This window comes from Lithobates pipiens, unplaced genomic scaffold, assembly GCF_037356315.1.
Source record: "Lithobates pipiens isolate NorthernLeopardFrog02 unplaced genomic scaffold, aLitPip1_a1.2 Scaffold_16, whole genome shotgun sequence".
Classification (NCBI taxonomy): domain Eukaryota; kingdom Metazoa; phylum Chordata; class Amphibia; order Anura; family Ranidae; genus Lithobates; species Lithobates pipiens.
Window position 1 is genome coordinate 563,720,995 of NW_027507748.1, and position 26,566 is coordinate 563,747,560.

Sequence of the window (26,566 nt, forward strand, 5' to 3'; positions counted from 1 at the left end):
TGATACTGTCTTGTAAAAACACAATTTATTTTAATAAAAAATATTGCACTCACAAAAAAACAATCCTTTAAAACATTGGTTCACTCAACGTGCATAGTTCTTTATCACAATCAGGTCTGGGGAGAAGTATTAGCATTAGCCGCCAATGACCGTCATCACATAATAGCTCACGGTTAAAGCTGTGCTTCTCTTCCTCCCTCCTGTCAGTTCCTCTATGCTGCTAAGCGTGTGCTACCACCCTGACGCGTTTCGTCGTGTTGACATCATCTGTCAACACGACGAAATTTTTGTGAGTGCAATATTTTTTATTAAAATAAATTGTGTTTTTACAAGACAGTATCACGCTATGTTTGTTTCCCGCAATTGCTTTTTTCCGAGATCTTGAATTACCCGGCACTTATGAAGCGGATGAGATCCAGCCGATGAGGAGTAATATCTGAGAGCCCGCATAACCAGGCACATCTGGTAAGAATATAACTAAGGGGGGTCGCCTCATGCTTGAGATTGTACCCCAGCAAATTTGGGAACACTGCATTTCACTGTTGGAAGTTTAATCACGTTAAGGAAGGATTGCATCGTATACCCCTTATGATCTGTACCAGGATACTTTGTTTCAGTTTTGCTTCTTATTTTGTTTATGGACTGAAATAGATAATCTGTTTCAGTTCCTCTTTTCCTGGAACCATCTTGATTATTCAGTATAATCTGGACATATGGACAGTTATCATGGACAATAACTATTTTGTATGACTATATTGTGGAGGATACACGTGCTTTCCGTAGAACAATAGTTTGCACTAGAACAAATAACATATATATATTTTTTTCTCTCTATAGAGGAATATGCGCTGTTGTTTCTACGGGTGAATTGATTTATTCATTTATCTTGTAGATGTCTATTTAACATTTATATGCATAGTGGTGCAAGATTACAACATGTATTTATTTATTTGATTTGATTTATGCTGGTTTAATAACCAAGTTCATGTTCCCACACTCTAGAAAAAAAAACCTTACCTCACTGAAAAAAATGTTTACAGAAAAAGATCTTGTAGAAAAATAAAACGTATTTTATATTCATCTTTTACCCCAGAGCCTAATACTTATCTAAACTCGCCAAAATTGAACAAGCTGTTAGATGTAGTGGCTGCATTTATTTTGACTTTTTAAGCTAAGAAAATTTTCAGCAAGTACATAAAATACCTGTTGATTTTTCTCGAAATCCTAAAGACAGAAAGAACCTTATCTTGGTTTCATATCTGACCTGGCATACTATCTGCAAGGCGTGAACTCCCCAAGCCTGTGAACCTTTCTGCCCACATTTCAAAATAAACAAGCAGGTAATTAGGTTTTACTCAGAAGGGACATTTGTTGCTTCTGCTGCACAATTACATTCGATTCAAGTCAATGGGATGTCGTCATGCAGATGCAGACAGCTTGGCACTAGATTTTTGCCAGCCTGCTTGAAAACAGCATGGAGGGCCATTGTAGTTGGTTAGTACGGACTTGCAGCTTTAGAGCAAACTGTGTGAATTGGGAGGTCTGGAATTTTTTTGTTAAAAGCTGAACATGTACTTTAAGGCTGGGTTCACACTGCTGTGAGGAGCGGCTCACAGCAAGGGTTCGGTGCATCCTTTTTCACCGTTTCAGGTCCGATTTTGGTCCGAATTTTTGACTGAATTCGGACCTGAAACGCACCAGAAAAACGCACAGGACCCCTGTGCAATTTGCTCCACAGCCATACCGGAGCTGTGTGAACCAGCTCCATTGAGAGCCGGTCACAGTCTCCTGACATGCAAATTGAATGCAGGGAAACCCGCATCCATTTTCGCAATAGTTTGAACCCAGCCTAAAGCTCTAATGGAAGTCCATGTATCAGGGTGACAACAGTGGAGCACAACTAGGAGTCAGAGACAAGCGTTGTCACCCTACAACAGGAAGTGCCAGATATGGTCTTTCAAGGCAGGACCACAACAAAATATGTAGATTTAAAAACATTGCAAATAGCTTGTGTAATTACATTAACATGTTAATGTATATATGAAAATGTAATAATTATGTTTACATGTATTTTAACTGATTTCCAAAAAAAATTCCTAAAATGATTAGCAGTTTGCTTCTTTTCAGCATATATACAGTGTATGTGTGTGTGTGCGTGCGTGTGTGTGTATATATATATATATATATATATATATATATATATATATATATATATATATATACACATACACACACACACACACACATTTTTATTTCAAGTACATATAGCACTCTACAGGTACATTAGCAGTATTTTTTATCATCTCATTTTCTTTATATCTATACAGATTAAAACTGTCAACGGCTTAATATATAATTGTAGCATCCCGTTTCACCTTTCTAATTTGTAGCTACATGCTCTGATTTAGGTTTTCACACATTTACTGTTAGATACAATGTATAAAAATGCACTTTTAGTATCCATATATCTCTAATTACATCTCATTACAAAGTCACATAACTATTATTTGTTCTTCTTTTGTCTCCAGTGTTGGCTGTATGGTGAGAATGATAATACATTGTATGCAAAACCTCTCCTCTCATTACTTCCTATGGTTTACTGATGTGGGTTGTGAAGATAAATGTTCTTCTGTACTGCGGCCTGCTCAAGAAAACGGTTTGTGTCTTTACAATGCAGCAATTCATTTAATGATAGAATCCCACTGTTAAGATGTTCAAGAAAACACTAATAGACTGCATTTGCAAAACCCCACAGCATTCCCCACTGGCATTTTTTAAAATCCTTTTGTCAGTGTTGTCACTTCAGCATTGTAGATCAGTCATGTAATCTGTTGTTTTTTTTATATTTGCTGTGGAAGTGTTCAGTTTAAGCGGCTAGCCATTTTCACCATTGGCAAAGATGTGGGAAATGGGTCATCGGGTTCAAGATTCAAACATGATTTGGTAGATTTATTTTTAGACAGAACAGGCTGAATCACTGAATTATTTAAAGGCTAGTCCAGGTTATCATTATTTTTTTTTTTAAATATCCCTAAAAAAAACTCACACAGGCACAGGCTGCAATACTCACCTTTAATCCAAAGTTTTCTACCACATATTTATTTTTGGCCACAAGATGTCCCCAGTCTTTTGGTTTCAATGACAGCTAGCGTCACTCAAACTGCAAGACTGAGAACTTTATTGTTAATGCCAGGTGTCATGGCCATGCCACCTAAGGGGATGACACCACAGTGCCCTTTATTCACAATATACTGGTGCAGAGACAGTGGGGTTGATTTACTAAAACTGCAGAGTGCAAAATCTGGTGCAGACATGCATGGTGGTAGCCAACTAGCTTCTAACTTCAACTTATTATGTGAACGCGCACCTTGTAAAACAACCCATAGTCATTGTGCGATCCTACCTGGGCTAAAGTACCAACGAGACATAACTTTGAAGGAATTTTTAGGAGCCAGGACATTATTAGAGGATTTAAAATGGGCTTCCCACATTTTACGCCAGTCAACTGGCTGTGAGTCAAAACCAAAGTCTTATATCCATTTGTCACGATACATAGAGATTTGGGGCCCAATCTTGTTCAATATAGAAGAGTATAACAAAGAAATTAGGGTTGGTTCAACATCTGGTCTAAAAAGCAGTAGACAATAATGGGTGTCCATGATGCTTTGTAAGAGCCTCCATAAAGTGACGAATTTTGTATATTTAGAAAACGTTCCGATTTGGGAATTTCATGAGAGTCCCATAGGCATTGATATGAGCAGACTCCACTGGTCGTGAGCAGAGAACGAACCGTGGTAAGACCGAAAACTTTGAGGATTCCTCAACCCAGGTGGCAACAACCTCCCACTCCTTTCTATCCTGCCTAACCTGTATAAAAAAGAAGTGTGTACTTACCTACAGCATTTTTAATCAGCTCCGGTTCGGTCATGTGATCCTACAGCTCTGGCGTCTCAATGAGCAACTAGTGCAGGGGAAAAGAGGGAGCATCAACAAAGGCTGGGCTATAGGCACGTATGGGTGACATCACTACTCCCAGAATGTATAACCATTTTCAAGTGTCCCTCACACAGAGTTGCAGGATCATGGGACTGGAGCAGATTAAAAAAAGGTAAGTACACAGATCTTTTTTAAACAATTAAGCAGCATAAGCTAGGAGGACGGACGAGGGAACATTTTTAAGAATAGTTATCGTTAGGCCCCTTTCACACATTGTTGTCCTTTTTCATGGACCCCATTTGCTCAGCGGGGATCGCTTTGTTGATCCCCACTGAGCCGGTGGATGACAGGTCTGTCTCTGTTCACTGTGGAGAGACGAAACTGTCAGATCTCTGCTCTCCACGATGGGGGAATCGGATGAAAATGGATCTGCCTCCTGTTTTCATCTAATCTGCCAGATGGATAGAAAATAGGGTTTCTATTGTCTGAATTTAGCAGAGCAGATCAGATGTCAGCAGACACGTCACCGCTGACATCCGTCGCTCCAATAAAACTGCATGGAGTGTTCAGAATGGTACCAGAATGGTCCACATGTGTGAAAGGGGCCTTAGGGTTTTCTCCTACTTTCAGTATGACCCCTTTTTTGTAGGCACTGGGGGTTATTTATTAAAGGCAAATCCACTTTGCACTACAAGTGCAAACTACAAGTGCAAAGTGCACTTGAAATTGCACTGAAAGTGCCCTTGGAAGTGCAGTCACTGTAGATGCGAGGGGGACATGCAAGGAAAATAAAAAAACAGCATTTTAGCTTGCACGTGATTGGATAATAAAATCAGCAGAGCTTCCTCATTGCAGATCTACCCCTCAGATTTACAGCGACTGCAATTCCAAGTGCAATTTCAAGTTCACTTTGCACTTGCAGTTTGCACTTGTAATTCAAAGTGGATTTGCCTTTCATAAATAACCCCCACTGTCTGTATGAAGTTCTAATGTTTGCCTATTCAAATATGTTGAAAAAATCAACAATTTGCATAGGATGTACTCAAATGTCCTATTGTTCAACGTTTCAATGAAATGTTCTCTTCAGTGACCATATAACTTACTCAAACCAATCCCTAGTTCCCTTGCTAAAAGTGAGAATGTGACCTGGGCAGATGCCTGCCGAACCAGCTGAATTTCAATCCATGAATGGTGATCATGCTTGTAATGTGAACGTGTGTTATAACTGCAAGGTCACTTACAGCGGAGTTCCACCCAAAAATGGAACTTCCGCTTTAATGGAAGGTGACCCCCTGACATGTCACATTTGTCATATAATTTTTTGGGGGGGGGAACGGAAACCCTCTTTTTAGAGAGTTTCAGCTCCCACTTCCTCCCGGGGCTCCGCGGCGCCAGAAGTCAGTTCACCTCTCCCCCCTGCCTCTCAGCAATCATCTGGGACACGTCACACGTCAAAAAGATGCCAAATCTCCTTTTTACCTTTAAAAGCAAAAGATCTAAAAAAAGATCCCAATTTTCAGCTTTCATCGCTCTCGCACTTTCAATGACAATTGCGCGGTCATGCTACACTGTACCCAAATGAATTTTTTATCATTTTGTTCACACAAATAGAGCTTTATTTTGGTGGTATTTATTCACGACTCTTTTTTTTTGCGAGATAAGCGCAAAAATTGCGGAAATTTGGAAAAAAAACTATATTTTCTTCTTTCTATTTTAAAAGATATCCAATGAAACCAAATTTTGTCGTAAATTTAAGCCAAAATGTATTCTGCTACATGTTTTTGGTAAAAAAAATCCGTTAAGTGTATAATAATTGGTTTGTGTGATCACTGACATATGTACACAAATGATCATGTACATATGTGTGCAGATAATCATTGGGACATGTGATTTTAGTATGACATATGTGGGGGACATGTGTTTTTATTATTTGGGGACATGTCTTTTTATTATTTGGGGACATGTGTGGGTACATGTGTTTTGGGAACATGTGTCGGGACATGTGTGTATTACACTAGACTAGTGATCAGTGAGTAAAAAGCTGTAAAAACAGCTCATACTCACTGATCACCAGCCGGCTGCAGCGATCTAGTTGCCAATAGCTTTAGTCTAGAAATTTGATCTGAGCATGCGTGGCACTTTGTCCAATCGGAATTCTCTACAAACAATCGGACAAAGTCCGATTGGATCATGTTGTCCCAGCTCTAAAACTTTGTCCGTCGGATGGAGCCCACACACAGTCGGATTATCCGACAACACGGTCCGATCGGACATTTTTCGTCGGAATGTCCGACCGTGTGTACAAGGGCTAAGATAGCAGCAGTGTGAACCTGGGCTCAAGAGAAAGCCAGCTGAAAAGAACAATGCCGGGGTTATGACTGATATATATAACCATTATCCCAGTAAACCACTTGCAAACTGCAATGTACATATACGTATTGCGGTCAGCAAGTGGTTAAAATGGTTTTAAACTGTGAAGGCTTTTTATCTGTATTAAAGTGGTTGTAAGCCTCTTACATCAAATATGAATGAAGAATACCCCTAGTGTGTACAATCCAGAGCACTAAGTGTCATTTCTGTCTGTTGACACATTCCTCTGCTATCTGCATCACTCACTTTTGACAAGTTTTCCTATACTAGGAGAAAAAAAAAAAAGACAGAATTTTTCCTACACAAGGATAAAAAAAGGCGACAGAAGTTTTCCTACACAAAAAAAAAAAAAAAAAAAAAAGGGTCACAAAGTGGGGATGCCACTATTTCTTAATGGCACCCCGAACGCAGTGTGATTTTGCTGGGATTGTTGAGTGAAAAATTGCGATTAAATCACAGCAATAATCGCAACCACAAATGCTCTTTGCTCTGTGCTTCTTTTTGAGAGTTTTTGAAGTGGAAAAGAGGCCCATTCAAATAAATGGTGCCGCTCCAAAAAAATGCTCAGGTAAAAACAAAAAAAAGCTAAAAAAAACAAGCGGCTGCAGATCGCTCAGGTGTGAATAGAGCCTAATAGATTTTACACCTTTTCTATTTATGTGTCTGGAATGTAATTAACTGAGGTAAATTGAGGGCTCCATTGGGATTTAACTACTGCCATTCCAAGCCGATTCCCTTCCATGCCACTCTGCTTGGCAACCAGAAATAAAGATGAGAAACCTTGTGTAAGCTTCAAGTCATGATTGGAGTTTACACAGGACTGAGGACTATCTCCCTCCCATGTAACTGCATAGGATGGACAACCACCAAGGGTTTCTTCATGCCAGATGCATTAGCAATCATTCTTCTGAATTTTCCAATACTGGTATGAACACAACAAAATAAACTGTGCAACATGGTGCCCTGCCACCCCTTCAACCCACAGTTTTCCCACTCCATGTCAATGGCTGTCATACCAGCAGATTTTTTTTCTTCATAAACTCAATACCTGATAAAACTAACCTATCCTCTTGACGGACTCAATTTGAGCCCCTTCTCTTCCAAGATCCCCCCACCAAAAAAAGACCATGTCAAGTATATGCTATACTCTTGTCATACACTCAATCATCACTTCCTAAATATTTGGACCAATAGTCAACAGAACTCAACGCCTCTTTCCCAGGAGAGGTCTGGCCTTTACCTTAGCATATCAAACATGCTTGGACAGTAAAGCCCACCAGACCAGCTTTAGGATTCTCATTTGATGGTATAGATGCCCCAGTGTCCTTCACAAATCCTTAGTTCACAAACAATGATGGAGATACTGAACTCATCCATGAAACATTACCTATACCTGATGGTCTTGTACCCACAAAAAGGAATTCTGGGACAAAATGTTTATACTTTTTCCTAAAGCCATCGTTATCACAATTCCTAACACTCTTCAAATTGTCCTGCCATCTGTGTTCAAAAGACCTACAAGAAACTACAACAAAGGGAATCCTTAGCCCTTGTACACACGGTCGGACATTCCGACAACAAAATCCGTCGGATTTTGTCCAACGGATTTTGTCCGAAACTTGTGTTGCATACACACGGTCAGACAAAGTTGTCGTAAAATCCGATCGTACGTAACGTGATGATGGTATTTTATTACGACAGGCTTCAGGCTAGTAGCCAATAGCTTTGGTCTAGGAATTTGATCTGAGCATGCGTGGCACTTTGTCCGATCGGAATTCTCTACACAGAATCGGACAAAGTCCGATCGGATCATGTTGTCGGAAAGTTTTATAGCCCAGCTCTAAAACTTTGTCCGTCGGATATTCCGACGGAAATAGTCCGATGGAGCCCACACACGGTCAGATTATCCGACAACACGGTCCGATCGGACATTATCCGTCGGAATGTCCGACCGTGTGTACAAGGGCTAAGACACGTCTCTATGTGCCCAGAACAGTTATTCCTTGTCAGTTCTCACAAGAGTTAAACAAACTACTGGAATGGGTCAATCGACTAAACCAGCATTTCTCAATTTTATTTCTGTTTTCAAGTTAAAGTGATTTGTAAAGGTGTTTTTACTTTTAAAATAACAAATATGTTGCAAAGGCACGCAAGTCTGCATGATTTAAAGTGGTTGTAAACCCTTACAATCCACTTTTTACTGCAGGTAAGCCTATAAAAAAGCTTACCTGTAGCTACCCCAGATATCTCCTGAACCTGCCCGGTTTAGGAGATATCCCCTATATCAGCATGTACCAACATCATCGGCACATGCGCACTAAAGCAATTGCACTTTTGTAACATTGCTTCAGCTAGTGTGGTGCGTCCCGCGTGCAGTGATGACATTGCAGCTCTGGCCAATCACAGCGACAGAGCCCGCGATACCCGGAAGTAATTCCTGGAGCGATGCCGCCGGCTGGAGTTGTGTACTGGGACTAGGCTTGTGCAATTCGTTTCGTAACGAATCAAAATTCGGCCGAATTTTGCATCTTTCGGACATTCGGATGCATCCGAATGTCCGAATAAAAAAAATAACAAATTACAACGAATACGAAAGAAATATAACGAATGAATTCGACATGATTCGAAATTATTTCAACCGCATTCTAAATTATTTCAACTGCATTCGAAATTATTTCAACTGCATTCGAAATTATTTCAACTGCATTCGACATTATTTCAACCACATTTGAAAATATTTTGTGACCTGACTTTAGGGCCATGTATCTCGGGGTCACTTGGTGCTAGACACTTCAATCATTTGGATATGTTGTAGTGCTAGTATTATTGTGTTTGTATACCAAATTTGGGGTTTCTAGCTATAAGTGACCCCGAGATATGTGGCCCCAAAATCGGGTCGCAAAATGTTATTAGAGCAGAGAATGACATTTTGCGACCCAATTTTGGGGCCACATATCTCGGGGTCACTTATAGCTAGAAACCCCAAATTTGGTATGCAAACACAATAGTACTAGCACTACAACATATCCAAATGGAGTTTCTAGCACCAAGTGACCCCGAGATACATGGCCCTAAAGTCGGGTCACAAAATATTTTCGAATGTGGTTGAAATAATGTCGAATCATGTTGAAATCATTTCGAATTCGGTAGAAATATTTTCGAATTTGGTTGAAATATTTTCGAATGTGGCCGATTTTTCGAATTCGGTAGAAAACTAAACGAAATCCGAAAACGAATTTAAGGAAGTTAACGAATATAACTAAACGAAATTAATGAATTAACGAATTAAAACGAAACGAAACTAAACAAATTTTTTCCTTTTGCACATGTCTAACTGGGACCGCTGAGGGGGCTTCGATCTAAGGTGAGTATTTCATAATGAGCTAGTATAGAGAAAAGGAGAAAATGGATTCCATCATTGCACCTTTGTCAGTATCATTTGCAGCCTTGTCCATCATTGCACCCTTGTCAGTATCATTTTCAGCCTTGTCCATCATTGCACCCTTGTCAGTATCATTTGCAGCCTTGTCATGCAGCCTTGTCCATCATTTGCACCCTTGTCAGTGTTATTTGCAGCCTTGTCAGCTTCATGTTCAGCTTTGCCATTTAAAAATGGCGCTGCTGAGATTCAGAGCCAGATGTCCTGTGTATCACGGTGGTGCTCCGTAGCTCTCAGCGGCTTTCGCCCGCTCTCGGCGGTGCTCGGTAGCTCTCGGTGGGCTTTCGGCCGCTCTCGGCAGCTTTCGCCCGCTTTCGCCCGCTCTTGGCGGCTTTCGGCAGCTTTCGCCTGCTCTCAGCCGTTCACAGCCTCAAAATCGGTGGCGGATCTATTTTCCCCTGATTTTAACGGGAAAACTGTGCGTGTTATACGCCAATAAATACGGTAATCATGTGCAGATGAAATTCAAAAACCTCAACTGCTTTTCGCATAACTGGATAATTAAAATCATTCCCAATACTTTAGTAAATAACCTATACTTTAGGCTCAATTAATAAATCTTACACATCAAGATAAGGATTCTTATTTAAAGTATAAAAAATATCAACTGGGTCCAATGAGATATATTCGTATCGTACATTAAGTTTTGTTTTGATGTTGGTTTTGGCAGTTATTACTCCCACTCGGTTTTCCTGTTTCTCAAAACATGTTTTTCTTCTTCTTTATCCTTAAAATAATTGAATGAGCTACAAAGCTTGAAACCGGCAGAACAGCTCATAGCAAAATTTTCCAGTAACAATCCCCAGCAGGTTTCTTTCAGTTCGGCCTCCTCCCAAGCACAATGTTCTGCTGGCGAGGTGGCGCTGTCAGAAATGGCAGGTTGGAGTAGGCAGAAGAGGGGGTTTTTTTGTTTGTTTTTTTTACGGATGTGGTAACCAACAAATCCAGATAACAATAGAGAGAGGAAGACAGAACATATACCCATTCACTGTAGAGTGTGTCAATGTCTCACACCTGTAATGTCACTTGTAAGGATGAGCGCTGCGCTAATCACAGGCAGGGAAACATTGCCCCGATGTGCGGCTGCAGAGATCGGGGCAATGTCTCAATGCCTGTGATTAGCGCAGCACTGCGCCGACTTCCTAGCGGGCTTTGCACGTGGACCATGTGAACACGCCTTAGCTCATCCCTAGTCAATTGCAGTAGCTCTGGACAATAATCAGGAAGTATCTTATTAACCCCTTGGAGCCGGCGCCTCCTGGCCCTTTAAGGGGTTTAGGATGCCAGGAGGACAGGCAGTGTTTAGAATCATGGGACCGCCGTGATTGGCTGTAACATGATCAGAAAGCTCCTGATCGCAAGCAGTGATTGGTAACTTGCCAGGGTGCACGCTCTCGGCACAGCTGCCTTTGCCCTAATGAATGCAAATATGCAGCTGTTCGGTGCCAAGGCCCACCCACCGTGAGGCTGCATGTTTGCTTACTGTCGGCACATAGGGGTTAAAGCAGATTTTCACCCTAAGGGCCAGTTCACAACACATGCAGTCCAGTGCGTTTTTTTTTTCTGCATCAAAAACGCTTTTAATTCTTTATTTTTTAATTTTTGTTTTTATTTTATTCCTATTTTATATCTTATTTTATTATACTTTATCATACTCTAAAATACTCTAAATTACTCAGAATGTTTTTTTAACAAGGATTCTAGAATTGTTAAAATGTTAATCTGTAAAATGGTCCAACTGTTCGTCCGTGCTTAACAATTACTATTACGTTAAGAGTACAAATTATTATTATCAGATGAACCGCACATACTGTATTCTTCACCATTCTTCCAATATACGTGTTATTTGACACATTCTGTATGCTAACCTCTTGTTTGTACAAATTATCCAGAAAACAATAAACATGACGATAACAAAAAAAGAATGGAAAGTAGTTTTAAATGTTTTTTAATGGCATAGTTCACACCAGTGCTTACAGTTCCAGAAAAAAAAAGTAGAGCATACTGCATTTTTCCTGCACTGGACTGTACTGGAATGCTATAAAAAAAGCATCAAAAATGTACTGGAATGCACCAAAAACTTACTGGAACACACATGTCCTTATTTAAAGATAAGAAAAAAAGAGAGAAAAAAAATGCACTGGACTGCATCAAAAATGCACTATAAACACGTCAAAAACGCACTGGAACGCATCAAAAACATGTCAAAATTGCACATGCTGAAAAGCATCTGGAAAACATCCAGACTGCATTTCTATGGTGTAAACTGGCCCTAAAGGGGAAGTTCTGCTTTAGGCTGGATTCACACCTATGCATTTTTTAGTGCTTTTTGCAGATTTGCACTACAGTCCATTTACCATGGTTTCCTATGGATTACGCTCTATAGAGCAAATCTGAAAAATGCAAAAAGCACTAAAAATGCATAGGTGTAAATCCAGCCTTTTGCTCCCCTCTCCCTCTTCTTATTTTGCCACTTTTTTTGTGGTGGTGGGGGTTCGTCAGATCCCATCTGGTCTGATTGACTATGGGGTTCCAAAGAAAGTCCTCCCTGCCCCACCCGCAGCCTTACATTATGGGTCCCAGAACGCATTCACAAAGCACAGCACAGCTTGCACATACACAGTGAGAAGCCAGATGTGAAGACTGGTGAAGATGGCACTGGATCCCCTGACAGGGATTTTATAAAAAATTTCGGGCTTCAGTTACACTTTGTGGGCCGAATTGTGTGGCGATCGCTGCACAAAGCACATGTGGTGCCATTATCTTATAATGGCACCCCAAACACAATGCAATTCTGCTGCAATTTTTGTACGGCAATCGTGGAAAATTACACCTTTCAAAATCGTATGAAGCTTGTCACTTGAAAAGGAGCAGGAGCTTATTTTCTGTTGACAAAGGTATGTAGGGCAGCCCATTCAAGTGAAAATCGCTCCATAAAATCATAAAAACAAGGCCTTCATTTCTTTTCAAATAGGTGAAGAACCTTTATCACAACAGATTACCTCAGCTTGCCAAATCAGACATCTTGGAGGTTATTTACTAAAAGTGAAGAGTGCAAAATCTGGTGCATAGAGAAATCAATCAGCTTCCAGGTTTTGTTGCCAAAGCTTAATTAAAGCGGGAGTCCACCGGGACTCCGCGTTTTTTTTTTTTTTTTTTTTAAAAGCCAGCAGCTACAAATACTGCAGCTGCTGACTTTTAAATAGTGACACTTACCTGTCCAGCGCGCCCGCGATGTCGGCACCCGAAGCCGATCGCTCGCTCGGCTGCCGGGTCCCGCCGCCATCTTGGGTATGGGAATCAGGAAATGGAGCCTTTCGGCTTCATTTCCCGGTTCCCTACTGCGCATGCGCGAGCCGCGCGGCGCAATCCGGACGGTCCCCGCTGCCTCTGGGAGCTGTGTGTTTCCCAGCAGGCAGCGGGGCACTTGCTGAAGGGGGCGGGGCATTGCGGAACGGGGGCGTAACCTACGCTCGTTCCGCAGACAGCTAGCCCGGAAGTGGGTGCAGTTACCTGGATTATCCAGGTAACTGCACCCCCCTCCCCCCTGAAAGGTGCTGATTGTGGCGCCGGAGGGGGGGAGGGATCAGATGAGCGGAGGTCCATTTTAGGGTGGACCTCCGCTTTAAACAAGCTGTGGTTAGAAGCTGATTGGCTACAGATTCTGAATGCACCAGCTCTAGTAAATCTACCCCACTAGGACATGTAGATATTAGGGCCCTTCCACACAGCGATCGGGTCCTCCTGAAAAACAGAGGCGGACAGAAGCTCCATGCAGCTCCAGGGGCAGGCTGATGTAAATGGACTTGTGTCTGTTTATACCCGCCTACCTACGAGTCCATCCAGTCCCTTTTCGTGTTTCCAGACCTAAACGTGACGGATCACAGGTAGCCCAGTGTAAACGTACACAAGTCTGTTTTTTCAGCTGCCCATAGAGCATTGGTTCTCAACTCCTGTCCTCAGGGCCCACTAACAGGCCAGGTTTAAGACCCCTTTCACACCCGAAGGCTTTCACACTGGAGCGGTGCGCTGGCAGGACATCAGGAAAAGTCTTGCCAGCAGCTTTTTTGGAGCGGTGAAGGAGCGGTGTGTTTACCGATCCTCCAGTGCCGTTTCCCATTGAAATCAACGAGGCAGCGCTGCAATACTGCCGGCAAAACGTCGCCATTGTGGCGTATTGCGGGCGGGTTTAACCCTTTCTTGGTCGCTAGTGGAGGTTAAATCGCCCCGCTAGGGGCCGAAATGCGCCGCAAATCCGACGGTAAAACTCTTCTAAAAATAGCGGCGTTTTACTGCCAATGCTATGGGCGGCGCACTGTGAAAGCCCTCTCAAAGATAACTGAAATACATCACAGGTGATATCATTTGTTGCTCAGTGATTGCAGTATTGTAGTCTGCGTCTCCCCCAGGTAATACTTAAAATCTGGCCTGTTAGTGGGTCCTGAGGACAGGAGTTGAGAACCACTGCCATAGAGCTATGGGCAGCGCAAACTAAATTGGCACGGTTGTCAAAGACTGACATCCATCCCATCCAGCTCAGATTCAGCAGAGGATCTGCTCATGGATCCCCTGCTGAATGCATACTGGGTATAGTTTTGTACGCAACTAACTAGCACTAGGGATTAACAGAGCATTACACACAGCTTTGTCTACAAATGTAAGCTGCTATTAGTGGCATACAAAAAAGTAGGCCAAAGCCACATCCAGGGCTGCACCTATCTAAAGATTTTACTTGTGTAGATGTGTAAATGCATTTAAATGCATGTTAGCACATGCAAGTGTGTCAAGTCATTAGAAAAACTGTACACATCTAAACGGTGTATATGTCTACATGCGAGTACTTTAGGCATGTATTTTACACAGGATCTTCTGCCAGCTCTACCAGCAAGTACCTGTGTTCCATGCAGAAAATAAGCATACATCTGTGTGAATGAGTTTATTTTTTTGACAGAAGGGTTAGAATCCCTGCAAATCAATGCAAACTTAGTGTGCCGCTCAGGCTCCATTGAAGCGGGGTGTGTAAATAGATGTTTGAGTATCCACCGCTGGGAGTGCTGGTGCGGGATGGCACTTGTGCCAGCTCCTGCTATGCCTTGTACAGAAGGAAAGGATCCCTGTAGCTTCACATCCATGTAGTCCCTCCCTAGAATCAGTGTAAAAGTGGCAACCTCAGGCCACGTCCCCAATGTTTTGTTCTGCCCCTCGGAGCTTAGTCATGGGAATCTCTGCCAGGTTTTTATTGCTGCCTGAGTCCCTGCACTGGAGATTTGTCCTTGTTATTTGTCCAGGCAACCACCGTCACCAAGATTGAGAGTCATCTGCCTACTTCCATGCCTCAACCAAGCAGAGGAAGCTTTGTATTCGTTCATAGAATACAAATCTCCCAGTGAATGGCTGGGCAGTGATTAGATTTTGTTCCGGGAGTGGGACAGCTGTAAGAACACAGTGCCATGCATTGTATATAGCTGAGGCTACATAGCGTTTATACCAGGAACATGCAATTAGTGGACCTCCAGCTGTTGCAAAACTACTAAGGTCCATCATGCCTCTGCCACTGGGTCTCATGCTTGTGACTGTCAGAGTCTTGCTATGCCTCATGGGAGTTGTAGTTCTGCAACAGATGGAGGTCCGCTAATTGCATATGCCTGGTTTATACAGTACATACAGCAGCCACATCTAGTAGTGATTAGTGAAGGTTTTAGTTTATTTAACCCCTTGGCGCCAGCTGTTCACATATTTGCAGCCTATCGGTGAGAGGGCCTTGACAACGAGCAGCCGCATATATGCGACCCTGTTATTACAACTTACCAGGCTGAGAGCACACCCCCTGCATGCGTCCAACACAGTAGTCGGCAGGCTACGGTAAGCTCCCAATGCATACTTGCGATCTGGAGCTTTCCGATACTATGACCATTGTGGAAGCCAATCACAGCGGTCACATGACTCAAATGCCTCGCTGCCGGCTTTCAGAACCCTAATGCAGCGTACACACGATCAAAATTTTGGTCGGAAAAAGTTCTGATGCTTTTCTCGACAGAATTCCGACCGGATGCCGCTCAAGCTGTCTTGTGTACACATGGCTTTTTTCAATGGAAGTACTCCACCGCAACTGCAGGCTTAGCTTTCTCACGGTTCCACTTGAATATGGCGTTTGGCAGCAATACTGCCTACTGAGACCATGGGGGGTTATTTTTGCTGCACTGTGACACGTATAGTGCATCCGGAAAGTATTCACAGTGCTTCAATTTTTCCACATTTTGTTATGTTACAGTCTTATTCCAAAATTGACTAAATTCATTATTTTCCTCAAAATTGTACAAACAATACCCTATAATGTGAAAGAAGTTTGTTTGAAATCTTTGCAAATTTATTAAAAATACCAAAAAATTACATGTACCCAAGTATTCACAGCCTTTGCCATGACACTCAAAATTGAGCTCAGATGCATCCTGTTTCCACTGATCACCCTTGGGATGTTTCTACAACTTGATTGGAGTCCACCTGTGATAAATTTAGTTGTTTGGACATGATTTTGAAAGGTACACACCTGTCTATATAAGGTCCCACAGTTAACAGTGCATGTCAGAGCACAAACCAAGCCATGAAGTCCAAGAATTGTCTGTAGGCAGGATTGTATCGAGGCACAGATCTGGGGAAAGGTACAGAGAAATTTTTGCAGCATTGAAGGGCCCAATGAGCACAGTGGCCTCCATCATCCATAAATGGAAGAAGTTTGGAACCACCACGACTCTTCCTAGAGCAGGAGGCTGCCCATCCAAACTGAGCGATCGGGGGAGAAGGGCCTTAGTCAGGGAGGTGACCAAGAACCCGATGGTCAGTCTGACAGAGCTCCAGCGTTTCTTTGTGGGGAAAGGAGAACCTTCCAGAAGAACAACCATCACAGCAGCACTCCATCAATCAGGCCTGTATGGTAGAGTGGCTCCTCAGGAAAAGGCCCATGGCAGCCCACCTAGTGTTTGCCAAAAGGCACCTGAAGGACTCCCAGACCATGAGAAACAAAATTCTCTGGTCTGATGAAACAAAGATTGAACTCTTTGGCCTGAAAACAAGTGTCATGTATGGAGGAAACCAGGCACAGCTCATCACCTGGCCAATACCATACCTACAATGAAGCACAGTGGTGGCAGCATCATGCTGGGGGGATGTTTTTCAGCAGCAGGAACTGGGAGGCTAGTCAAGATCAAGAGAAGATGAATGCACAGCAACATTCCTGATGAAAACCTGCTTCAGAGTGCTCTGGATCTCAGATGGGGCGAAGGTTCATCTTCCAACAGGACAGCGACCCTTAGCACACAGCCAAGATAACAAAGGAGTGGCTACAGGACAACTCTGTGAATGTCCTTGAGTCACAGCCACAGCCACAGCCCAGCCTAGAACCTGTTTGAACATTTCTGGAGAGGTCGGAAAATGGCTATGCACCAACATACCACATCCAACCTGGTGGAATTTGAGAGATCTTGCAAAGTAGAAAGGGAGAAACTGACAAAAATAGGTGTGTCAAGCTGGTGGCATCACACTCAAAAAGACTTGAGGCTGTAATTGGTGCCAAAACAAAGATTTGCGCAAAGGTTGTGAATACTTCTGTACGTGGAATTTTTTTTTCCTTTATTTATTTTAAATAAATTTGAAAAGATTTCAAACAAACTTCTTACACATTGTCATTATGGGGTATTGTTTGTAGAATTTTGAGGAAAATAATGAATTCATTCCATTTTGGAATAAGGCTGTAACATAACAAAATGTGGAAAAAGTGAAGAGCTGTGAATACTTTCCGGTATGGTATACATCCCTGCCTTTTTTCACTGTTCCCATCTACAAATGTAAATGATAACTAAGGTGGCTACAAACAGAGGAGTCATGAAGGAAAGTCCAAAAGAACTGTGATGTGGTAGTGATAAACTTTGTATATTGCAGTGAATAACTTAGGCCTTGTTTATGCTTGCGGTTGGGGGGCAGTAAAAACACTTGTTTTATTGCTGCACCACCCCAAAAACCCTCCTCCTAAATTGCAAAGGCAGCAGAGAATTATCCTGTTGCGTTCAACGTTTGGTACTGAAATTGAATGGGCCCCAGCAACAACAACAGGGCAGCACAGTGGTGTAGTGGTTAGCACTCTCGCCTAGCAGTAAGTAGGGTTGCTGGTTCAAATCCTAACCATGACACTACCTGCCTGGAGTTTGCATGTTCTCCCTGTGCCTGCGTGGGTTTCCACTTGGTACTCCAGTTTCCTCCCACACTCCAAAGACATGCAGGTAGGTTAATTGGCTTCTGTCCAAAATTGGCCCTAGTATACAGTACTGTAGACACTCACTCAAGTTGGACTGGTGTCTTTATTCAACCTTACTAGCTATGGAACAACGGTTGCAGCACAGTGATGCAGATTTTTAGGGGGTTAAACCAGGCAGTGAGAAGGTGAATGCCTCCTCGCCACCTGTCATATACATTCAGAAAGCAATTCACCGCAGATCGCTCTTGATAAGGTGACACCAGTTTAAACAAGAGACTAACATTCAGTGAAAGGTCATCAGATACATACTAGGAAGCTTCTATATGACAAGAGCAATGTCTACGGTCCCTTTCACACTACCGTGACTTCAAAGTCGTGCGATTTTACCGCAATTTTGCGGCCGCGATTTCAGGGAAAGCCTGTGTAAACTTGAGGTCTATAGAATAGGTAACACATAGATGTGAGTTGTTGAAGCTGTGCACCCCAATTCATTCAATTGAATAGAAATTCCCTCAGGGTTTTTTTTAGCAGCAAGGAGGTATTAAGGCAAGCAACAATGATTTTTTAAAAGTAGTATTTCTTTATTATGGCTGTAGTATCAAAAAGGAGATATAATGCATTGGTGCACAGGAGTCATAAAAGGCAATTCTGGTCTTGAGATAAAAAAACACAAATCTCGTCAATATTGAAAAAAAAACACACACACATATGAACTCATTGTATGTATAGTAACAAACAACTTAAGCGTTTCACATGATATCACTACGCGTTTCGAACTATATATGTAACGGTCTTCTTCAGGGGAGTTTATACTATGCGAGAAAGAAAAAGTTTGAATTGTATTATCTATAAATATATAAAATATTTTACATAATAATTTTATATTGGTTATAGCAGAGTTAAGTGTGTATATTTACCACTTCTTGACGAGAAAGCTACATTTCATAGTCAGATAAAGTGCTGTTCTTCTAAAAGCATCTCCAGCCCAGGGGATCCCAGTGTGTTCCCAAAAACATTCCCTCGCTCTCGACAGGGGCAGAGACCCCCCACCTCCACACAACTTGCAAGGAGTCACCTCTTATTGGTCATAGGGGAATGTGGGGCTTTTGAGAGGGGGGGGGGGAGAGCACCCTCAGTTATCTATAGAACAAAAATCAAAAAGATTTTGTTTTAATTGCAGTATAATCAAGGTATGTCACAGACAGATCTCTGGCCTGGTAATTATCAGCACTTTATCTGACTATGAAATGTAGCTTTCTCGTCAAGAAGTGGTAAATATACACACTTAACTCTGCTATAACCAATATAAAATGATTATGTAAAATAAATTATATATTTATAGATAATACAATTGAAACTTTTTCTTTCTCGCATAGAATAAACTCCCCCTGAAGAAGACCGTTACATATATAGGTCGACACGCTTAGGGATATCATGTGAAACGCTTGTTAAGTTGTTTGTTACTATACATAGAATGAGTTCATATGTGTTTTTTTTTTTTTCAATATTGATGAGATATGTGTTTTTTATGTCAAGACCAGAATTGCCTTTTATGAATCCTGTGCATCAATGCAATATATCTCCTTTTTGATACTACAGCCATAATAAAGAAATACTACTTTAAAAAATCATTGTTGCTTGCCTTAATACCTCCTTGCTGCTAAAAAAAAAACCCTGAGGGAATTTCTATTCAATTGAATGAATTTGGGTGCACAGCTTCAAAAACTCACATCTATCTTGTTACTTGCCTTAATACCTCCTTGCTGCTAAAAAAAAAAAAAAAAAACCCTGAGGGAATTTCTATTCAATTCAACTTGAGGTCTATGGACCTGAACTCGCATCAATGTCGGACCAAAGTAGTACAGGGACTACTTTGAAGTCGGTGCGACTTGAATTCGCACCGATATGAATGGTACTCGTTGGGAATCATGGGGAACGACTTGTCCTGCGACTTTGGACTGCAGCGTGTGAAAGGGGCTTAAGATGGAAGTGCAGATGTGTGTACGCTTTGAGCAGGTTCCCCTTTTACAGATCACTTCAGGGAATTTATAAAAAAAAGAACAAAAGGTTTGTAGACAGGTGAGGCTATGAAAGGAAAAGCAGCAGTTACTACACAGAGGCGTATCACTTTAGATAATAGGGTGCCTCTGTGCAAGAGACTGAGAGCAGAAATAATTGTAATATCTGACAGGTGATATGAAGCTGAACTCTAGCAAGATATGAAGGACAAATAAATCCAGCCCTGTAACACATCTTTAACCACTTAAGGACTGGAAGGATTTATGGACCAGGCCAATTTTTTGCGATACGGCACTGTGTTGCTTTAACTGACAGTTGCGCGTTTGTGCAACACTGCACCCAAACAAAATTTACGTCCTTTTTCCCCCCCACAAATAGCGCTCTCTTTTGGTGGTATTTGATCACCTCTGTGGTTTTTATTTTGTGCGCTGTAAACAAAAAAGACCGACAATTTTGAATAAAAAAAAATACTTTTTACTTTCTCCTATAATACATATCCAATAAGAATTTTTAAGCTGGAGTAAACCTGCTGAGGTTTTTTTTTTTTTCTGACCTGCAAGGGAAAAGGCATAATGAGCTAGTATGCACTGAGTATGACACGTGTGAGTGGCCAAAGCCGCGATACCCGGAAGACACGCCGAGGGAACGTGTAAGCTCCCTCGGCGTGTCTTCCGGGTATCGCGACTCCGGCCACTCACACTCGTCACTTGCGCGCGGGAGACTTCTTTCTGGCAGGGTCTGACGTCTGCCGGACTTTCAGCCGAGAATACCCTGTGCGAATATGCCACAGCAGTCAGCGGCGCATTACGAGGGGAATATCTCCTAAACCGTACAGGTTTAGGAGATATTTTTTTTTACCTACAGGTAAGCCTTATTATAGGCTTACCTGAAGGTCAAAGTTGTAAGAAAGACTATAAAACCACTTTAAAAAAACAAATGTATTCATCAGTTTAGGCTGATATATATTTTTCTACATATTTTTGGTAAAAAAGAACAAAAAAAAAAAAAAACGCAATAAGCCTGTATTGATTGGTTTGCGCAAAATTTATAGCATCTACAAAATAGGGGATAGATTTATGGCATTTTTATTATTTTCTTTTACTAGTAATGGCGTTGATCAGCGTCTTTTGGCCGGACTGCAACATTGCCGCAGACAGAGCAGACACTTTTGTGACCAGTGACATTATTACAGTAATCAGAGCGAAAAATAGACATTGATCACTGTATAAATAACGCTGGCAGGGGTTAACACTAAGAGGGGATCAAGGCGTTAAGTGTGTCATAGGGAGGTGTTTCTAACTGTGGGGGGGAGTGTACTGACTGGAGGAAGAGAGAGATTGCTGTTCTTGATCCCCTCTTAGAACGGGGATCTGCTTTGTTTACATAGGAAGATCCTTGTTCTGCCTCTCTGAGTAGCAATCGCAAGTGGACGGCAGACACTGTGGGCGCAGGACCCACGCATTGGCTCCCCCACAGTGCAGAAGGCGCACGCACACGCCCACAGTGTCTCATGCACAAAACGATATACAGGTACGTCCTTTCATACAATAGGGCCGCCCTGCCGCAGTATATATGCGGTCGGCGATCCTTAAGTGGTTAAAGTGTAAGTCCACTTTTGTGGAAAAAAATAATATAGCGTATACAATTGCGACACAAGTTATGATTTCATGGAATTTCATTAAAATTATTATTTATTTTTTTTCAATCTGTAATTTTCTGTAAAATGCAATGCAATATAGCTACCGGGAGGCATTCTATACACAGATGGCATACAGAACGCCCACCAGAAATGTAATTTCCTGCTTGTGTGATTGGCTTACTAATTTTCCCAGAAGTCTACACTTTGATAAAAAATACCCTAAGCACACAGTCAAGATAACAAAGGAGTGGCTACAGGATAATTCTGTGAATGTCCTTGAGTCACAGCCACAGCCCAGCCTAGAACCTGTTTGAACATTTCTGGAGAGGGCGGAAAATGGCTATGCACCAACATACCACATCCAACCTGGTGGAATTTGAGAGATCTTGCAAAGTGGAAAGGGAGAAACTGCCAATGATAGGTGTGCCACGCTGGTAGCATCACACTCAAAAAGACTTGAGGCTGTAATTGGTGCCAAAACAAAGTATTGCGCAAATGTTGTGAATACTTCTGCGCGTGGAATTTTTTTTCCTTTTTTTTTATTTTAAATAAATTTGCAAAGGGTTCAAACAAACTTCTTTCACATTGTCTTTATGGGGTACTGTTTGTAGAATTTTGAGGAAAATAATGAATTTAATCCATTTTGGAATAAGGCTGTAACATAACAAAATGTGGAAAAAGTGAAGAGCTGTGAATACTTTCCGGTACGGTATAAGTCTCTATCCGGCTGCCTTTTTTCACTGTTCCCATCTACAAATGTAAATGATAACTAAGGTGGCTACAAACAGAGGAGTCATGAAGGAAAGTCCAAAAGAACTGTGATGTGGTAGTGATAAAGTTTGTATATTGCAGTGAATAACTTAGGCCTTGTTTATGCTTGCGGTTGGGGGGCAGTAAAAACACTTGTTTTATTGCTGCCCCACCCCAAAAACCCTCCTCCTAAATTGCAAAGGCAGCAGAGAATTATCCTGTTGCGTTCAACGTTTGGTACTGAAATTGAATGGGCCCCAGCAACAACAACAGGGCAGCATAGTGGTGTAGTGGTTAGCACTCTCGCCTAGCAGTAAGAAGGGTTGCTGGTTCAAATCCCAACCATGACACTACCTGCCTGGAGTTTGCATGTTCTCCCTGTGCCTGCGTGGGTTTCCACTTGGTACTCCACTTTCCTCCCACACTCCAAAGACATGCAGGTAGGTTAATTGGCTTCTGTCCAAAATTGGCCCTAGTATATGATTGGATTGTGGGCTCCTTGAGGGTAGGGACCAATGTGAGTGTGCAATGTACAGGGATAGGGACAATTGTAGACACTCACTCAGGATGAACTGGTGTCTTTATTCAACCTTACTAGCTATGGAACAACGGTTGCAGCACAGTGATGCAGATTTTTAGGGGGTTAAACCAGGCAGTGAGAAGGTGAATGCCTCCTCGCCACCTGTCATATACATTCAGAAAAGCAATTCACCGCAGATCGCTCTTGATAAGGTGACACCAGTTTAAACAAGAGACTAACATTCAGTGAAAGGTCATCAGATACATACTAGGAAGCTTCTATACGACAAGAGCAATGTCTACGGCCCCTTTCACACTACCGTGACTTCAAAGTCGTGCGATTTACAGCAATTTTGCAGCCGCGATTTCAGGGAAAGCCTGTGTAAACTTGAGGTCTATAGAATAGGTAACACATAGATGTGAGTTGTTGAAGCTGTGCACCCCAATTCATTCAATTGAATAGAAATTCCCTCAGGGTTTTTTTTTTAGCAGCAAGGAGGTATTAAGGCAAGCAACAATGATTTTTTAAAAAGTAGTATTTCTTTATTATGGCTGTAGTATCAAAAAGGAGATATAATGCATTGGTGCACAGGAGTCATAAAAGGCAATTCTGGTCTTGACATAAAAAAACACATATCTCGTCAATATTGAAAAAAAAAAACACACACATATGAACTCATTCTATGTATAGTAACAAACAACTTAAGCGTTTCACATGATATCACTACGCGTTTCAAACTATATATGTAACAGTCTTCTTCAGGGGAGTTTATTCTATGCAAGAAAGAAAAAGTTTGAATTGTATTATCTATAAATATATAAATTATTTTACATAATCATTTTATATTGGTTATAAAGAATGAATAGCTCTTTATGTGTTTTTTATAAATACACCACAAGGTGGAAGGTTCTTGCAGGGTGATTCTGACAATTGAAAAAGAGGGCCATATATGATATCATGCAACTGATTGTTCTACAGAAAATGAAATACCTTCTATAGGTTCTTCTGGAAAACATATACTGTTTGACTTTCATCGTTCATGCTTGTCAGACCGTGCTGAGAAGTGGCATCCAACGTGTGCTGATGACATCATCATCTCTTATGAAACGATAAGTACCATTTACTACATACAATCTTGGAACTGCACTTTTTTTTGTAACTTTTCCCTTTTGGATTGCATGGGGTGCGTCAAGGACTGGAATTGGTAGCCTGCACACAAGTTTGTTGCATCAATTTGAGCCCTATAACAGTGATATGGAGGTCACATCAAGACATGGTTTCATAACAGCCTTTATCAATTGCATGGTGATATATGATATACAGACCATTAATGATTTCCTGCCTAGTATACCTCCTCTGGAGTACTGTTGACTGTTGAGTACTATTCTGGCTGCCACTTTACCCATTCATTGGATATACCAAGGGACCAGTGTTTATTCCATTTTATCTATGTGCCTTTTCTCAAGATTTAGGTCCGACAAGTAGGGTTGCCACCTTTTAAGTCAAACCCAAACACTTTAGCAGCGCACAGAATTTTTTTTTTTAACCACTTCAGCCCCGGACCAATTAACAGCCTAAGGACCAGAGGTCTTTTTACAATTTCGCACTGCACTGCTTTAACTGGTAATTGTGCGGTCATGCAATGTTGTACCCAAACGAAATTTGCGTCCTTTTCTTCCCACAAATAGAGCTTTCTTTTGGTGGTATTTGATTGCCTCTGCGATTTTTATTTTTTGCGATATAAATGGAAAAAGACTGAAAATTTTGAGAAAAAAAGATATTTTCTACTTTTGTTATAAGAAAAATCGAATAAACTAAATTTTAGTCATACATTTAGGGCAAAATGTATTCAGCCACATGTCTTTAGTAAAAAAAATGTCAATAAGCGTAAATTTTTTGGTTTGCGCAAAAGTTATAGCGTCTACAAACGAGTAAATTTTCTGGAATTTACACAGCTTTTAATTTATGACTGTCTATCTCATTTCTTGAGGTGCTAAAATGGCAGGGCAGTATAAACCCCCCCCCCAAATGACCCCATTTTGGAAAGTAGACACCCCAAGGAAATTTCTGAGAGGCATGTTTGTCCCAAGTGATTGAATAATGACAAAAAAAAAAAAAAGTTTACAAAAAGTTGTCACTAAATGATATATTGCTCACACATGCCATAGTTATATGTGGAATTGCACCCCAAAATATATTCTGCTGCTTCTCCTGAGTACGGGGATACCACATATGTGGGACTTTTTGGGAGTATAGCCGCATACGACACCCCGAAAACCAATCACTGCCTTCAGGATTTCTAAGGGTGCAAATTTTTGATTTCACTCCTCACTACCTATCACAGTTTCGAAGGCCATAAAATGCCAAAATAACACAAAACCCCCCCAAATGACCCCATTTTGGAAAGTAGACACCCCAAGCTATTTACTGAGAGGCATGTTGAGTCCATGAAATATTTTATATTTTGCCACAAGTTGCAGGAATATTAAACATTTTTTTTTTTTGCACAAAAAAATCGGCGTGGGGGTCCCCCCCAAGTCCACAACAGACCCTTGTCTGAGCACGCTACCCGGCCGGCCAGGAAAGGGGGGGCGAGCAAGCGCCCCCCCCTCCTGAGCCGTACCAGGCCGCGTGCCCTCAACATGGGGGTGCCTTGGGGAAGGGGGGGCCGCGCGGCCTCCCCCACCCCAAAGCACCTTGTCCCCATGTTGATGAGGACAAGGGCCTCTTCCCGACAACCCTGCCCGTTGGTTGTCGGGGTCTGCGGGCGGGGGGCTTATCGGAATCCGGGAGCCCCCTTTAATAAGGGGGCTCCCGGCCCCCCACCCTATGTGAATGAGTATGGGGTACAATGTACCCCTACCCATTCACCTGTAAAATAAAGTACAAAAAAAAACACAACACACAAGATAAAATTTATTGCACAGCTCCGGGGGTCTTCTCGCCGGACTCCTCCGCTATCTTCTTGTAGCTCTTTTACTAGCGGAGGAGCCCCGGCATTCTTCTTCGTCACCGCGGCCTCTTCTTCCGACTTCGGGGGTCTTGTCCCCCTCTTCGGTTCTTCTGCCGGGCCACCGCGCCTTCTTATAGCTCTTTTACAGGCGGTGGCCCGGTCTTCTGTCGCCGCCGCCGCCTTCCGTTCTTCTTCTTCTCCAGGAGATATTGACTCGACGATCTCTCCGGCCGCAATGCCAGGGACGCGCTGCCACTTATATAGGGACAAGGGGCGGTGCCACATGGGTTTATGTCACATGGGTTGGTCACATGGGTTGATGTCACATGGCGACAGTCCCAGCATCCTCCGGGACTGTGACATCGTAAGGGGGCGGGGTCACCATGTGACACCAACCCATGTGACACCGTCCCTTGTCCCTATATAAGTGGCAGCGCAGCGCGTCCCTGGCATTGCGGCCGGAGAAATCGTCGAGTCAACATCTCCAGGAGAAGAAGAAGGTGAACGGAAGGCGGCGGCGACAGAAGACCGGGCCACCGCCTGTAAAAGAGCTATAAGAAGGCGCGGTGGCCCGGCAGAAGAACCGAAGAGGGGGACAAGACCCCCGAAGTCGGAAGAAGAGGCCGGCGGCGAGGAAGAAAGCCAGACTCCTCCGCTAGCAACAGAGCTACAAGAGGATAGCAGAGGAGTCT

At 42.2% G+C, this 26,566-nt stretch overlaps 1 protein-coding gene across 5 annotated transcripts in view; it reads right to left on the reverse strand.

The window, feature by feature from the left end:
• The window catches only part of B4GALNT1 (beta-1,4-N-acetyl-galactosaminyltransferase 1), a 213,191-nt gene that overhangs the window by 89,602 nt on the left and 97,023 nt on the right, over positions 1-26,566 (reverse strand). For 2 of the 5 annotated variants that reach the window (XM_077483628.1, XM_077483629.1), the window contains one exon: positions 23,912-24,162. The exons of the other annotated variants lie outside the window; for them this stretch is intronic. In XM_077483628.1, the coding sequence (XP_077339754.1) occupies positions 23,912-23,955 (44 nt within the window). In that variant the 5' untranslated portion in view covers positions 23,956-24,162. The remainder of the gene's footprint in view (positions 1-23,911; positions 24,163-26,566) is intronic. 5 annotated transcript variants of the gene reach the window in all.